Below are 16981 nucleotides of genomic sequence, written 5' to 3'. Positions count from 1 at the left end.
AGATCAGGACTGATGGGAATCATGTTTATGTAGAGAAGGGTCACATGAGGCTGAGGATTGTAGTAAAACTCAAACTGAGTCAGCAGCCATAATGTGGTCATGTGATTCCACAGATTGGCAGTGGTGGAAATTAACTAAGTACAATTACCCCGTACTGAGATTTACTTGAACTTTTGTTCTTAAGTACAGTTTTTAGAGACTGTACTTCACTGTTTTATGCTACTTTATACTTCCACCACTACAGTTTTACATTGCATTTATTTGATAGCTTTAATTACAAGTTACTTTGTGAATATACATCAATGATACAAAATATAATCAACTAATAAATATGTGGTGGATTATTATGTTGTAAGATAAATTTAAACTTTAATTATCCCCGGGATGATTCCCAAGCTGCTCTGCTGTATGTGTAAAATAATTCAAATTAGGCTCATATTTAGCAGCAGCAACAATAAAGTGATGAACATATTGAAGGTACAACATGAGAGATATTAGATATGAAGTAGTTTAAAACCCTAGACGTTAAAATGTGAGCGTGTTACTGGGTCAGCCCTCTCTAACTCCACCTGTGATTGGCTGACAGGTCCAACAAGAGGCGAAGCAGGGCCGAGTCTTCCATCCAATCAGAGCACGACTCAGCTCAGCATCATGCATAGCAACCAGGACGCTGTAGCTAGGGAGAAAAGAAGCCTGAGAGCGAGGAGCTGTGTCAGAGGACGGTCCAGCTGCTGTTTCCTGCTAGCTTTAATTCAGCAGAGCTAAATACTATGCAGACATTTCTTCTCTGAACTGGCTTTAAAGTCATTTATAGCCAACCAGAAAAACCCTGTTTCAAGAACAGGAAGCTCACAGGAGTCAGTCAGACTTACTAACACAACAGATTTGTGGCACAGATGCAGACAGTCTGGTAAATGGGAGTCGGAGTCAGGAGTCAGAACAAACAGTCGATGCTAACAGAGTGTGTCTGCTCAGACTGTGGAGGTCTGACTGGAGCTGCAGGAGACACCTCAGCTCTGCGTCACGCAGCGCTTCACACACTGCACCAGCAGGTAGTCTTTACTGGACCCCAAGAAACACCTGCTGGATCTTTAGTTATCCAATCACAATGCAGCAAATTACGTGATGGTGACTCATCATGGTACTTCCACTGCATTGTTTTTTATTGGAGATAACAGCATGGCTCTGGAAATGGAAATGTCTGAAGTAGGTCCTCACTCATTGCTAAATCATACTTACATATTATTATTGATTACTGAAAAGGGAAGATTAGCCTTTTATCCCCCTGCACGCCCATGCTGACTGCAGCCAGCACACACAGGAAATGAAGAGGACCGGGCTCTGGTCCAGCTGCTGAAGGTTCTGCTCTGTGTTTCCTTTAAATAGACAGGCCCCTCTCAGTATGAATGCCTGCAGCAGTGAATGTGGAGCCAGATGCTGCTGCCACTTCGCTCTGTCCGGTTATTTTTCTCCCAGGATAAATAAAGAGCCGGAGTGATTTGTGCAGTGTCATGTTCATCACGGCTGGGAGAGTTCAGTGTTCAGGGCTTTCCTCTCCGCCTGCCGTAGACTGATGAAAGCCTCCATCCTGAACAAAGATGCTGTGACAGCAGAGACAGAGACGGGCAGGTGGGATTTCCTCATCTCTCATCTCTTACTCTGCTGTCTCTCAGGGAGTGCTGCTGGAGGACTCCATATTTAGAAGATCAGAGGAATGAGCACATCTCCCTCCTCATCCTCAATCTTTAAAGTCAAGTCTGAAATAACGGCTCGTTAAATCCCTCCACGGTGTGCAAGCCGGTGTCTTTTTTCATTGCATTTGAAAAACAAAAGTGGGAGAAATCAACTCAACAGTGCATTTGTTTGCATTGATGATCAGCAGTGATGAAGATGCTGTCGCCTTTATCAGTGTAAAATGTGTACGTGCTCTGCAAGAAGGTAAAACCAGCAGCAGCGCTAACCAGCCAGGCCGCAGCACAGCCAAAGATTAATTGTTTCATTTGGGAAAAATTGGTCGCTGCCAGAATTGTTAAAAAAAAAAACAAAACATGAAAGCATTTGTTCTCCGTCTTCATCTCACCTCACTTCATCTTCTTCTCTCCTCAGAATCGACTTCTGGTGATCGTGAGCTTCGTGTCGTCCCTTCTCATCGCTCCAGTCGTCTCCCTCCACCTCCGCGCCCCCAGCACAATGTTGACGATGCCCTTGGCCCCCACCACCTCCACCTCCACCACCATCATCATCATCACCACCGTAAGCACCCTGCCAAGTTAGCCGAAGTGATGCCCGCCGCCCTCTTGGAGTCTCGGTTTCGTAACGAGCCGGGTGGTCAGCGAACCCTCAATCTACTGGCACGGCCGCATCACAAGGTGCAGCCGGAGCATGCTGTGGTGTCTGCACGGCATCTGGTTACCGTGGTGAGTAATCTGCTCCCTGATTGTCTGAGAGAGTCATCAGAGATCACCTGTCTGAGCTTCTATAAACATCTGTTGGGTCGTGGCTGTCGCGTCTCATGCTCATCATCTTTAGTTTATTTCAAATGAACCAGAAATATGAAACACATTGCTTCCTGTCCAGCAGGACAGAGATGTTTAGAGTGAGTGTTGAGATAGACGTTGCCTTTTTCTCCCGTAATTTTGAGGAGACAGTTGGTGTCATCTGGTGATTAATATCGAGGTTTTGAACTTTAAGATTTAAGGAGGAACAGCTAAATGTGTTAGTAGTGTTGTTAGTGTGATGTGGGAGGATGAAGAAGTCTTCTGAAGGACGTTTAGGGTGTGTCCCTGATGGTCTGTGTCCTCTGAATGATCTCTACATTTGGACGTGTGGTTTTGTGACAAACCTGCAGCTGGCAGGCTGACAAAGAGACGTGCTCCAGCATTAGGGAGGGCTGTAAAACACAGAATCTGCTTCACTCCTGTAGAAATGTTTGAATGCCTCATTAATCTTCAGGGTGATACACACCAGTGCGCTCTGCTCGTTAGCGCTGTCCTCTGTCCAAGTTGAAATATATGCTTGAATCTGAGAGCCTCTGTTTGACAACCAGCTGAACTCCGGCGGCTGAAAGCTGCAGATTAGAAATTTCTGGAAGCTGGTGTGAGTAAGCAGTCCTGCACTCCCACTGAGACTCGCTGATGGGATGGTTTCATGAGGAAGGGTCATCGTCTCCCCACAGAGGTCACAGGCGACTAATACTGAGGAGGTCAGAGGTCGCAGCAAACAGACAGTAAGTGAATGACGGATGAGGAGCTGCAGACGCTGCTGCGGCGCTGCAGGAGCGATGCTGCGCTCTCTGTTGCCATGGAAACACAAATCATGAATGTGTGTGTGTGTGTGTGTGTGAGAGAGTGTGTGAGAGTGTGTGAGAGACCCACTTACCTACACAATGGGCGGTTGCATAACTCTTAGATAAACAGCAGCGACCTTCAGAGTGACATTGAGACACAGACAGACAAAGACACGCTATGTTCAGGTTGATAATGAGAGACAGAAAGGTAAAAAAGGACGGATGTGACGGAGCTACAATCAGACAGTCAGACAGGAGGATAAATATGGACTCTGACTGTTAGTGGTGGATGGAAAAAATCGATTCACTGAAGAATCCCAAGTTTTCTACAATTCTGAGTCAATTCCCAAAAGCCAGAAATGGATTTTTATGATAACTTCAATTAATAATGTTGATGGAATGACTCACCTGTGTGAGCACAGTGCAGCACCAGTGAAGGAAGGTGACCACAGGAAGTATTTTAGATTCAGTGTTTTAATAATTAGCTTGTTGAAGTATTTTGTGAATACTTAGTACTCCATCACTGACAGGCTGATGTGATAGCAGCTGATGGCGGTCCTGATGCTGCTGTAGAGAGGCTGCTCTTCGCTGCTGGACACAACAACAACAACAACAACACAACAACAACAACAGCAACTCTAATTTTTACTCCAGAGCACACACACTGACCTCTGTTTTTACAAAATCATTGAACCAGTGATTTTGATCACGATGTCACTGCAACCACAAAAAACTACATAAATGTGTCATCAATTATTGTGGCGAGTATTCTGTCAACTAATTTTTATAAAATGACAGAAAACAGAAAAAAAATCCCTGTTATAATAGAACATTTACATGCTAACATTATATCTGCTAAACATCAGTTTGTTAGCATGCTGATGTTTAGCATGTTTAGTGTTTCCCACAGAGCTGCTAGCATGGCTGTAGACTGGTTTTCAATCATTATCGAAAACTAATGAGTCAAATTCACATATTTAACATCCTGTCTTAAAAACTTGCTTTATTTTATATTCGTGTTAAACTGCACATTTTGTCTCATACTGAACAGGAAGTGGAATCGGTGTGTGTGGGATTTGGACTCTGATTCAACCCTGATTCACTTCAGCTTGAAATGTATTTATAGGAGAAATTCAGCAGATTGTTAATGTAAGTGAATATCTGCATGTCTCAGCTGTGAAGTCTCACCGCCAACACTCCCACAAAACAGTCATAGGTGTCGTCACCACAGATGCATTGTGGGAGGGAAGGCAATCTGGAGGAACCTCCAGTGGAAACCGAAAGACAGACGTGAATGCTGGGAGTTTGCAGACAGTTACCTGGCTGTTTGTTTGTTTCTGGTTCAGTCTTCACAGCAGTCACAGTCCAGGGGTCCTTGCAGTGGGATATAGGTCACCCTGCGCAGTGCCTGATAAATAAAACACTCAATCCACACATGCCTACTTGCTAAGAGAGAGATGAAAAATTAATCTGAAATCTAAATTTGTGCTTTAGCAGAGGAAATATTCATGTTCAGGTTACCTGGTCCTGCAGTGGCAGTTTTGGACCAGTAAAATATAAAACTGTCATTTTAAGAGCAAATAATTAAAGAAGTAAGTTTCCTGTTTAATGAGAGGTCTGAAGGAGCAGGTGATGAATAGAGTAGGTGATGAAGCAGCTAGCTGAAAGTATCCGTGAATGCTTGTTGCATTGCCAGGGTTCAGTGTGTTGGACATACTCGATGGAAGCAGACAGTAAAATGCTGCTTGGCCCTTTAAAAACGCTCAGATGCAGCCGTTGATAGGAGCACCACTCCGTGCCGTCTCTACTGTAAGGTGTTTCCATGCCATCGGAGCACTTAAAGCCTGAAATGTAACCCCAATGCAGAGCAGTTAGCGGAGGACAGACCGAACACGATGCTGCTGTGAGCGGCCAGATTCATCATGCCACGATCGAAGAGGCACTTGGACGCAGACTGAGACATCCACCTGTGACAGATCATATACACAGTCAAATCAGGTTAATTAATTACACAGTATGTAATTAATTAGATCATTTTGAAATTGCTAAAGCATGTGGCTCATGGAGGACATGCTTTTTGCTGTAATGCACATAAAGGGGAGATGTCCTCATGTCCCTCTTGACTCCTGCTGACACTGAAATACCTCCATGCAAAGACCTGCTGGGGAGTCCAGAGAAGAAGAACTGGTCTTTGCTCACAGCTCATGTCCACACTGAGGACATAACCTCTGATGATGGTCACATGTTGACGGCATAGGCCAAAGAGCCTGTGAAGCTTCTAACATCCACAAAACAGACGCCATCGACGAGATTCAACAGCTAACCTTACAGCTTTCACTCAGCGACCATCCAGTTGTGCCCCAGGTGCTGTGCAGACCTCACTAGGGTTAGGGGTAGGGTGAGGTCACAGGACAGGAAGCCACACAGAAGATAACACACACATTTTGAGACGAGGATTCGGCTAACAGATGCTCACTTGTCTCTGTTTGTCTCCTCTCTGTCCTCAGCTACCTTGTCTGCTTTTATCAATGGGAAAGCGCTCAGAGGCTCAACGCTGCCTTACATAACCCTCCTCTGTGTTAATTGACTTCCTGTGTGTGGTCACATGACCTGTCCCCGCAGGCTGCTGCCGTTCCATCTCATCACTATGACAACCATGTCCCTAATGGACGGGAAGGAGAAGAGTCAAAGCACTTTGAGAAAAGCTGAAAGAAGTCTGCTGCTGCGTGTTTGTCTGCAGTCTGAACAGCTGCAGGTTTGAGCTGCGTTCAGCTTCATCCCCTGTGTGCAGGAACGTTTCTGAAGAGGCAAACTGGATCAGCTGCGATCAATCAAGACATTCTGTCAGTCGATTAGAAGATGGAGGTGATGCTGATGCAACATGGTTCAGTCAGGATGGCTGCTTGTGCTCCAAGGTTCATCAATCAGACAAGTAAATGCTGTTGAACGATCACTGAAGTGAACGAATGATCGGAAACGAACTTTGAGTTTCTTAATCATGATTAGGGCTGCCACGATTAGTTGACTAGTCACGACTACGTCGACTATCAAAATCGTCGACGACTAATTTAGTAGTTGACGCGTCGTTTCTTTTTTTTTTTTTGAAGCTTTGTTTTTCTCTCAAAACTGCCGCTGTACCCTCTGCTGCCTTGTCTGCCTTTCTGTCCTTGACGCACATGCGCAGTAGTGGTAATCGGCGTCAGCCGTGATGTCACTGCCTGACTGGTATCATGGCTACCCGGCAACGGAGCTCTAAAGTTTGGGGACATTTTCACAAAACAAAAGACAAACATGTGCAACGCAAAATCTGCAAGGCAGAACTTGCCTTCCATGGCAGTACGACGGCGATGCAGGAGCATCTGAAAAGGAAGCACGTCGTCGTGGCTGGTTCAACTTCTGATGACGAAGAGGGACAGTCTTCTCGCTAAGCTAATTGGCTAGTTAGCTGCTAACATTAACGTAAACATTGAGCTACTTACTTACATTGATAGCTGTAAACGTTAACATTAACGACGACGATTTCATTAGCCTGACCACACATTGAAAAGAGAGCAAGCCTTTCTCCAGCACATGGAGATGCTAACTTTCCTGGCCATGAACAGGAGCCGTGTGTAGATTGGATTATACAGTCAAAGTTGAATACAGCTGTGACCACTGAGCACAAAATGCACTTTTGATATATTTGAGTGAGACCAAAACTTGATTTTTGTGGATAATGGCTTAGTTTCAGGTGCCTACCTCATTTGATTTTGTACTATTCAATACTTGAAAATGTAGCTGTGTTTCATGCCAGAGACAAATGAAGTATTTATTTTTGTGTTCTGTAGGCCAGTGCCTTGTCCTTATTTTACTCAGCTGCACTTAATGCTATATTTAAAGAATTGTTTGCTGCTACAAAGTTCATTAAAAGTTGAATGAACTATCATCTTAATTGTCTTTATTTTTAGTTAGCACATACCTTAAACACCTCAAGCTGGAAGCTAAAGATGTTAGATAAGAGCAGCTGCATGCTGGTGTGATAAGCTGCAATTTACGTATGAACAGAATCCGAATCAGAAAAAGCTTTATTGCCAAGTACGATTTTACACATCTACTAAAGTACAAAATATAACAATATAAATATATATATACACAAGTCTGTTTTTTGTTTGTTTGTTTTTTCCGGAAACACAGTCTGTTTTTTCAGAAGGACGTCCAAGCTGAGCGTTAATGTAACGCATAGAGTTGTATCTATGTCAGTGTGGCAGGATGAGGTAGAGGTGGAGTGTGAAGAGTGTCGGGGGGGTTCCGGGCCTTGTTGATCAGGCTGACAGCAGACGGGAAAAAACTGTTCTTGTGGCGTGAGGTTTTGGTCCTGATGGACCGCAGCCTCCTGCCAGAGGGGAGTGGCTCAAAGAGTTTGTGTCCGGGGTGAGAGGGATCAGCCACAATCTTTTCTGCAGGCCTCAGGGTCCTGGAGGCGTACAGGTCCTGAAGAGATGGGAGATTGCAGCCAATCACCTTCTCCGCAGACCGAATGACACGCTGCAGTCTGCCCTTGTCCTTGGCGGTGGCAGCAGCGTACCAGATGGTGATGGAGGAGGTGAGGATGGACTCGATGATGGCTGTGTAGAAGTGCACCATCATTGTCTTTGGCAGGCTGAATTTCTTCAGCTGCCGTAGGAAGAACATCCTCTGCTGTGCTTTCCTGATGAGGGAGCTGATGTTCGGCTCCCACTTGAGGTCCTGGGAGATGATAGTTCCCAGGAAGCGGAAAGACTCCACAGTGTCAATAGTGGAGTCACAGAGGGTGATGGGGGCAGGTGAGGCTGAGTTCTTCCTGTTGTCCACAACCATCTCCACTGTCTTTAGAGCGTTGAGCTCTAGGTTGTCCAGGTTGCACCAGGTCACCAGATGGTCAACTTCCCACCTGTAGGTGGACTCATCGCCAGCAGAGATGAGTCCGATGAGGGTGGCGTCGTCCGCAAACTTCAGGAGCTTGACAGACTGCTCCTGAAGTTTGCAATCCGACCAGTCGACTAGTCGACTAATTGCAAAAATAATCGGTGACTAGTCGACTATCAAAATAATCGTTTGTGGCAGCCCTAATCGTGATGTTCTGCAGCTCATCTTTGGTCTCTGTGACTGTAAACTGAATTTGAGCTACGACTAACGCTTATTATTGTAAATCTTTCTGATGATTATTTTCTAAATTCATCAATATATTTTTAATCACAAAAGCATTTTCAGAGCTCATAATGACGTCCACAAAACAGTCCGAAACCCAAAGATCTTCAGTTTATGATCTAAACTCAACACATTTAAGATGGTGCAGCCAGATGTTTGAGTATTTCCTCCAATAAAAGACCTAAATGATCGATTAGTGAGTTAACAGTTATTGTTGTAATTTATGTCAGTTAATCAAATAATTGTTTGGGACTGATCAGACAAAACAAGCCATTTGAAGACTTCTATTTTAATATTTTCTGACATTTTTATTTTGTCAGTCACACGCTCTGTGTTATCTGTAATAAATAATCATTATATGTAGTTTACTGCTCGCAGTCAGTCGTAACATGACAGAAGGAAATGTGTTTGGATGGAGGCTGAGAGGCAGAGAGGTTGTGTAAGTCCCAGATGGCAGCGAGTCACCTCCCATCTCTGCATCCCACCACATGCCTGCAAGACTGCGCGTGTGTGTGTGTGTGTGTACGTGCGTGTGTGTGCGGGTGTGTGTGTAGGGCCTTTGCTCCCCTGTTGGCTTCTCACAGCACGTGCAAACTGGTTGCCACACACAACCTCTCGTGTCGTGTGTGTGTGTGTGTGTATTTATGTATATGGGTGTGTGTGTTCAAGCATGAAAAACTGAATGTGTCCGTTGTTGGTGAAGCTGAGTTAGGCAGAGTTTTGACTCGGTGGGTTGTTATTGATCAGAGAAGGTTGAGTTTGAGGACCAGGGCTAATGAAGCTATGCTGTCTGCTTACACATAGGACGTAATGTGTTTGCAGCTGCAGGAAATGTTTGATTTCCAGGTGTTGGGGAGTTTTGGTGCTGCATAAATGAATAATGTTGTGTAAAGTCTGTGTGACGTCTGATAAATGTCCTCGAGTGATGTGTTTCAAACAGATCTGTTGGTTTGGAGTTGGGAAGGAGCGAGCTAAGCAGATGTCCTCAGCTGCTCCACATCTCTGCTGCAGGCTCCGTTAGCCGCTGCTAGCATAACACAAACCAATCTCTGACTGAGCTGTTGATGGTCAAGTGGCATCGTGGGTAATGCAGGTGCCAGGTTTTAATGAGGAAGAGTGTGTGGAATAGAGACGAGATCGCTTTTAAGCTGTCCATCATTTTTCCAGCAGTATTAGAGGAGCGCTATGTCAATCAGTGGAGTCAGTGGAATTAAGTGCAAAGGAGGAACAAAATTAGAGACATTAAGGATTAATGGTGGAGCTTGTAGACCAGCAGGGTGGACAACAACCACAGCTCACCTGAAAACACTGTTTACTTGTGAACCTGCAAAGCAGAGCAGAAGGTAAAGAGTCTGTGAGGCGAGCAGTGGGTCGACTGTAATAACAGACAGGTTTTGATCTTTTTGTTTGAAGCGATCTGATTGGCTGACTGTGTGTCCGAAAGTTGCTGTTTCACCTGCAAGTCTTTAAACACGCAGAATCCAATCAGAGCAGGTGAGTGCACTGCGTTCAAGTTCAAGCCTCAGCCTACGCACAGCGCTGAAGACTGTGTGTGTGTGTGTGTGTGTGTGTGTGTTAAATAATTCAGGACAGCAGTGTGTGTTACACCTGCTCGTGGAGGGAACTTTGACGCCACTTCAAATCCACAGAGAGCAACATGATTCATGGAGGACTCTGTGCTACGACTGCAGCTTCGTCTGTTTCCAGTATTTAAAAACACGTCTGACCTGAACATCATCAGCATATTTCTGTATTTTGCAAAAAATGCAGCTTTAAAGATGGTTTAAGAGAGGCTATGCAGTATTAATCTAGTAATTCAATGTCTACACTCGGCCATTAAAAAAGGAAGCTCTGATGTCAGATCACAGATTTCTGCTCTGAACTGAGATTTTTTTTTTCTCAAAGGAACAAAACAAGCGTGAATAATCTGACCTCATGCTAACTCACTCATTCAGCTGTGTGTGTGTGTGTGTGTGTGTGTGTGTGTGTGTGTGTGTGTGTGTGTGTGTGTGTGTGTGAGATCTCATTCAGCTGGATGTTGCACGTGGCGCTCACGTTTTTCCCCTCAGCACTCTGAAGAGAAGCTGCAACTAACACGCTGCAAAAAATGACTGAATCATTTCATTATTGGAGCTGATTCAACGCGATGTCCCACAGAGATGTTTTCACCTTTACAAAAAAATTTTCAGCGCTCAGAGGAAAACCCTGTTATTATTTCGAAGAATTTCTGGATGTTAACAGCTCAGAAAACAAGCAGTAAGAATAGATCTGAAAGGCCACAGTGGTGATGATGTAGCACGTCACCAAAGCCAAAGCTGATCAATGCAGCTGTGATCGAAAGACGTTCATGATGCTGAAGTGCGAGTGAAGATTCAAGCTGAAGAAAGATCCTTCCCTCAATTCATTCTCCCTTTAAAGCCTTTGACATGTTCATTATTTATAGCCACAACTTTACCCCCCCACTCACCCCTCCCTCATATCTGATTGGTCTGAATTGGATTCCCACCCCGCTGCCCCGAGGGCTATCAGCTAATTAGTGGTTAATAGTGTGTGTATGTGTGCGTGCGTGCGTGCGTGCGTGCCTGCCTGCCTGCCTGCCTGCCTGTGTGCGTGCGTGCGTGCGTGCGTGCGTGCGTGCGTGTGTGTGTGTGTCTGTGTGTTTGTGTCTGTGTGTGTGTGCGTGTGTGTGTCTGTGTGTGTCTGTGTCTGTGTCTGTGTGGGTGTGGGTGCGTGTGTGTGTCTGTGTGTGTCTGTGTGTGTGTCTGTGTGTGTACGTGTGTGTGTGTGTGTGTGTGTGTGTGTGTGTGTGTGTGTGTGTGTATTTGTTTGTGTGCGTGTTTGTGTGCATGCGCGTCTGTGTTGGACAGAAATAGCACCTGATCCTGACAGGAAGCGCAGCAGGATAATGGCATTACCTGGACAACGGCCAATAAGGTGGCAGGTTGAGCTCCGGCCCCTCTAAGCCAATCAGAGATCATGGAATGACTAGATCAGGAAATGGAGCGAAAAGTCCCAGAGCTGTGACTGACAGGCGTCCAGCGTCTCTCACTCCGTCTGCGTTCGTTGAGTGAAAAGCTTCCTGTGATCACCGGCAGGGTCGACAATGTTTCCAGGGTTAATTGGTAAGGTTGTTTGCTTGTTTGCTTGTTTGGAGTTTTGTTCTCAGGGTTTTACTCTCACTTATCGGCTGCACTCGTTATTGCTTGTTGTTCGTCTCCGCTGTTTGCTCGTCGGCTCAAACTCTTCTGGTTTTTGTCGTGTACCTTACTGCAGGTTATAGCTGAAACCGCTGCAACAGTTTGATTAATCTGGAATTTGTTTCAAACAAAAAAGGAGAAACGATCACCGTTTCCAGCTTCTTGAACGTGAGAATCTTCCATTTTTTTGGGTGTTTTATGACTGTAAACCGAATATTTTAGTCTTTTGATGGGACAAAAAAAGGCCTTTTTCACAATTTACTGTCACTTTCTGGACCAAACAATGGATTGATTAATCTAGAAAACATCAGAAATATTCATCAATAATGAAAATAATGTAGTTGCGTCCCACACTGCAGGGGACTGTTATTTATCTGACATGTGTTTGTTGTTTCAGCAGTTTTTTCATTTCTGACAGAGAAAAATAAGTTTAACAGAACAAACTGTAACAGAGACAGATAATGACATCAATGTGTGTGTGTGTGTGTGTGTGTGTGTGTGTGTGTGTGTGTGTGTGTGTGTGTGTGTGTGTGCGTGTGCTTAGCCTGTCTGGCTGTGGTTATTGTTCCTGATATTGAATTAAGTGGCAACAGAACATGTTGTTTTTCACCATTAGTAAACAACCTCCTACACACACACACACACACACACACAGAGTGTTGTCAGAGCAGCAGCAGCTGGTGGGTTTGAGGTGGTTGGATGGCGAGCTGCAGAGGTCAGACTTCATGTTTCTCTTCTCACCTTATTTCAAGGAACAGTGTGATGTTTTGGAGAGCGGTCTTTCCTCCAGCTTTGTGTCATTACAGTGAAGGTAGCATATGTGAATGAACTGACCAGTCAGAGCTCCTTTTGCCACTGTAGGTGCAGCTTTATGGTTTAACCTCTTAAGACAGAAGTTGAGACTGAGATGATGTTAAAAACTGGAGAAGGTGAAGACTTTCTTCACTGTGAGGAGGAGGAGGAGGAGGAGGAGGAGGAGGAGAAAGGTGTCCACGGTCTTTGTGTCAGAGCAGCATCAACACAAACCAATCAGCTGTGTGTGTGTGCATGCGTGTGTGCACGCTCATAAGCCCGCGGAGTAGTCTTCCAAAGATTCCTGTTGGTTTTGCTCCACACACACACACACACACACACACACACACACTGATTACAGTAAAATCCAGGAGTCATTAGAGTGCGTTTCACCTTTCTCCCATATCACTTTAGGAGAAAGCTGAGAGACTGTTGGGAAAACAGGAGGGGGGAGACGGGGGTGAGGAGAGACGGATTGCGGACGAGAGATAAAAGAACAGAGGAGGCGACGCAGCGAGGAGGGTATGATTCGATCTGTGTGGTGACGAGGCTGCAGACAGAAACCATCCAGAGCCATGTTGGTCTGTATCAGGACGGACAGACGAAACAGCATCCTGGTGGTTCATTCACAGAGCGTCTTCACGTCCACCTTGTCTCCGTTTCTGTGGCCGCAGCTCGTTCAGAGGAGTCACAGACGAGCTGAATTGCTAAGTTAACTCATCGTGAAACACACTTCACTCGACCTCGACAGAAACAAACCAGACCAAAACCGTCTTGTCTGCTCCATCAATCCTCCGGTGCTCTGAGCTCTCGGTCCAGGTCGACTCCAGTCAGCTAACAGGTCCGCTAGCTGCACGACTAACTGAGCTAACGAGCTAACAGCAGCTGGTAGCTGCAGCAGAGAGTACAGTTAGCGTTTACTGTGGTGAAATGCTGCCCCCTGTTTGTTCTTACACTCTGTACCTTTACAGCTGAGGTACACATTCAGTTTAATTCACATTTCCATCATGTTTTCTATCGTTTGACCTTCGACTGGAGCTCTTTCAATGACATCATCTCATATTGTCTCTTATTCTGTGGTGGTTTGATGACACTGACCACCTGCTGTTTGTCTCCATCAACCAATGAACTCATATTTTCTCTCTCTCTCTGTCTCTCTCTGTCTCTCTCTGTCTCTCTCTCCCTCTCTCTGTCTCTGTCTCTCTCTCTCTGTCTCTCTGTCTCTCTCTCTCTCTTACTCTCTCTCTCTGTCTCTCTCTTCTCTCTCTCGCTCTCTCTCTCTCTCTTACTCTCTCTCTCTCTATCTCTCTCTCTCTGTCTCTCTCTCCCTCTCTCTGTCTCTGTCTCTCTCTCTCTGTCTCTCTCTCTCTTTCTCTCTCTCTCAGTACCTGGCTGTGGATGTGAGGAGGCTGAACGTCAGTCTTCTTCGGTGGTTTCGGGAAGGTGTAGCAGCGGCGTTGGGCGTTCCTGCGGGACACGTGCACATCAACCGGCTGAATGTAAGACACATCATTCATATGCTACACTCCACTGATCGATTGATTAATCTGTCATTTGATTGATGGACTGATGGACGGCTCTTACAGGAGAAGAAGAATGGCATCGAGCTCTTCGTGTCCTCTGATAGGCTGGGGATCTCCGAGCCCCGCCCAGCCGAAGAGGTCATCCAGTCACTGAACGTCAGGGTCCTTCACCGCCACCTGGGACACTTCGGCATCACTGAAGTCTCCACTGAGGTGTGTGCGTTTGAAAACCATCAGTGTGCCTGCTCCGTCTCCTAGGTAACCATGGCTCGTTAAGCAGGCTCGTTAGTCCCAGTGGAGACGGACGGAGAGGATGGATCGGGATTATTAGAGAGCAGAGTGCTGCTGCTAAAAGTTTAATGGAACTATTAAAGTCCCATCGATCAGCCCGAGGAGGAGCAGAGCAGCTTTATGATTATATTACTGTTATTACTCTCACTGCCAGCTGTGACAGATGTGACGCTCCTCTAACAGTGTTACAGCAGCACATCAGAAACTCCCTGTGAGCACCAGAGAGGAGCAGACAGAGCCAAACAGGCTCCTCTCTCCTCTCTGCTCAGAAGGAGAAACCTTCCGGAGCATCTGATCTGACTCTGCTCTGTCCCTCATCAGTCTCTGAAGACGCTGCTGCTGACGAACACTCGACGTCTGATCAGCAACTGAAACTGAAACAATTAGTCCGTTAGCAGAAAATGAATGGCAGCTGCTTTGATTGGCTTGTTTAAGCTTCCACCTTCTCTAACGTAAGGATTTGTCACTTTCGCAGCCTTGTTTATCCAGAAAGGGGGAAGACGAGGCCAAACAGCTGATGTCAGCTCAACAGAAAGATGATTGAAGGAGTTATTAAAAAGCAATGTGGGACATTTATGGTCCAGCCTTTACACTCAGGAGCAGGACTTTGAATGTGTCTGTGCCTCCTTACAGGAAGTAGAGAGACGGTCTGTGATGTCACAGGATGTGTCAGAGACCACCTGAAACCTGATTTAGAGACTGAATTCTTTCTGTCTGCGTCTCCCGCAGAAGAACGTCCTGCAGGGCGAGCAGAGGGACCACGTCTGGAGCAGAGAAGGCTTTTACGCCGTCGTCCTTTTCTTCACCATCTTCATCATCATCATCACTTGCTTGATGGTAATACACAGTATCACACACACACACATACACACTTGTATTAGTAAACTTGTGGGCATCCTCTCTGTCCAAACCGCAAAGAGACCCTGGAAACAAGAACCAGACATGTCCTCACGTTCAAGGTGCAAAGGTCAAAGTGGTCCTCACAAACATAGAAGTAAAAGAGCACACACACACACAGATCAGCATAATCACTGACATCATGAAGCACGTTTTTAATCCGTCCACCATGACTGCTCTGATTGGCTGAGACAACCAGCCGCTGTTAGCCAATTTGTGGCCGTGGTCAAAGGTCACTGTGTCCTAGCTTTCAGCCACACACACACACACACACACACACACACACACACACACACACACACACACACACACAAAAACGCTCTCTCTCACACACTCAAATAGATATAAAAAGAAAAGCAGAAATAAAAGAGAGAGAAAGTAAAGATCAATAGAAATTATTAAATACATTAACAGGAGATTATGTAAGTTGAAAACGGATTATATAATCATATATGGTACAAAAACAACTTTTTTGTCCTCCGTCCAGTTTCTTTGTCTCAGCTGCAGTTTGACCTTTAGTCCACATTAGGGAGCTCACAAACCACTTCCTGTCACCTGACAGAGCTGAACAAACCTGAATGAAGAACTTCATGTTTAGAAATCCGTTTTCTCTCCACTCCACACACATTTTTTCCTCTGATGGTCTCCGGGAAGCAGCCTGAAATATGTGTTTTCATGCAGGCTTTGTTTTTTGTCTCTTAGTTTTGCCATAAAACCACCAAAAAGTTTAATTGCAATCAAGTTTCCTGGAGATGTTTCTCAAAACAGATGGAATATATTGACAGAATGAATAATGAAGGTTTCCTGATTCACAGATGTACTCCAGTTTATGATTTTCAGTGGAAACATTCAGTCTGTTCTTAGAAAGTGTCACTGTTTTATACATAGCCCTACAAATGTCATGGCGGGATGTGACTACTTGCTGAATTTCCCTTCTCAGCCATCAGTTTTTCATGTAAAATAAATTGAATGAATGAATTCTGTTTTTCTTTCCTGTCTGATCTCCAGGTTTTGTACCGACTTAAGGACAAAGTTCAGGTTTCTGACAGACAGCTGAAAGCTCCTCCCCCTGACGTTCACCTGACCTCGGCTGCCTCTCCAGACTCCGCCCAGAGGTCAAAGGGCACCAAGGTCAGTGGCAGACACCAAAACTATTTCTTTATGTGCGTTTAGAAATACCAACAAAGCATTGTGACGAGTCCCCTTCTTGTCCAGGTTGTGACGTCAGGAAGCATGGTCCAAGCTGAATGCCCTCCAGCTGTAGCCACACCCATTCCCCAGCAGCAGCCAATCGTAGCCTGCCGCCGCCTCGCTCCTCCTGTCGTCCCTCTGCCCAGGTGAGTCAGCTGACAGCGTAGCCCTAAGAAACACACTGAAATAAACCAAGCGTCTGACTGTGCTTCTCTTTCTAGCCCCGCCCCTGTCCACGTTGTCACCAGCAACGAACACGCCCCATTCGCCAGCATTGCCCCGGTGACAGCCAATAACGAGTTAAAGCCCTGCCCCTCCCCCTTCAGGATGAAACCTGCTGCAGGACTGCAAGAAAGGTAACTTTCAACCAACTCAAGCAGCAGGAGTCACAATAATCTAATGAGTCTAAGTCTGAATACTTCTCCTCCACTGGAGGGCAGCAGAGGGTCGTCACTGCTTCGTCAGCAGTGATGGATGAAGGTTTATGGAAACATTGAGGTGGAGGAAGCTGAGTGATTTTTCAGGTGCTCAGTGGAGACACCTGCTGGTCAGAATGATTCACAGCAGGAATCTGAGATCTGCCTTCAGGACGGCTTCATGAGTTCTTCCACAGCTTCCTGGTGAACGCTGTGGAGTTG

General features: G+C 45.6%; 1 protein-coding gene across 1 annotated transcript in view; it reads left to right on the top strand.

The window, feature by feature from the left end:
* The window catches only part of ptprr (protein tyrosine phosphatase receptor type R), a 32006-nt gene that overhangs the window by 2163 nt on the left and 12862 nt on the right, over positions 1-16981 (top strand). The window contains exons 2-8 of the mRNA XM_076721692.1: positions 2107-2417; positions 13827-13940; positions 14028-14177; positions 14985-15092; positions 16161-16283; positions 16368-16489; positions 16565-16699. Of these exons, the coding sequence (XP_076577807.1) occupies positions 2107-2417; positions 13827-13940; positions 14028-14177; positions 14985-15092; positions 16161-16283; positions 16368-16489; positions 16565-16699 (1063 nt within the window). The remainder of the gene's footprint in view (positions 1-2106; positions 2418-13826; positions 13941-14027; positions 14178-14984; positions 15093-16160; positions 16284-16367; positions 16490-16564; positions 16700-16981) is intronic.

The sequence above is a fragment of the Chaetodon auriga genome, chromosome 22 (assembly GCF_051107435.1).
Source record: "Chaetodon auriga isolate fChaAug3 chromosome 22, fChaAug3.hap1, whole genome shotgun sequence".
In the NCBI taxonomy this organism is placed as follows: Eukaryota; Metazoa; Chordata; class Actinopteri; order Chaetodontiformes; family Chaetodontidae; genus Chaetodon; species Chaetodon auriga.
This window is presented reverse-complemented; position numbering and strand designations above follow the sequence as displayed.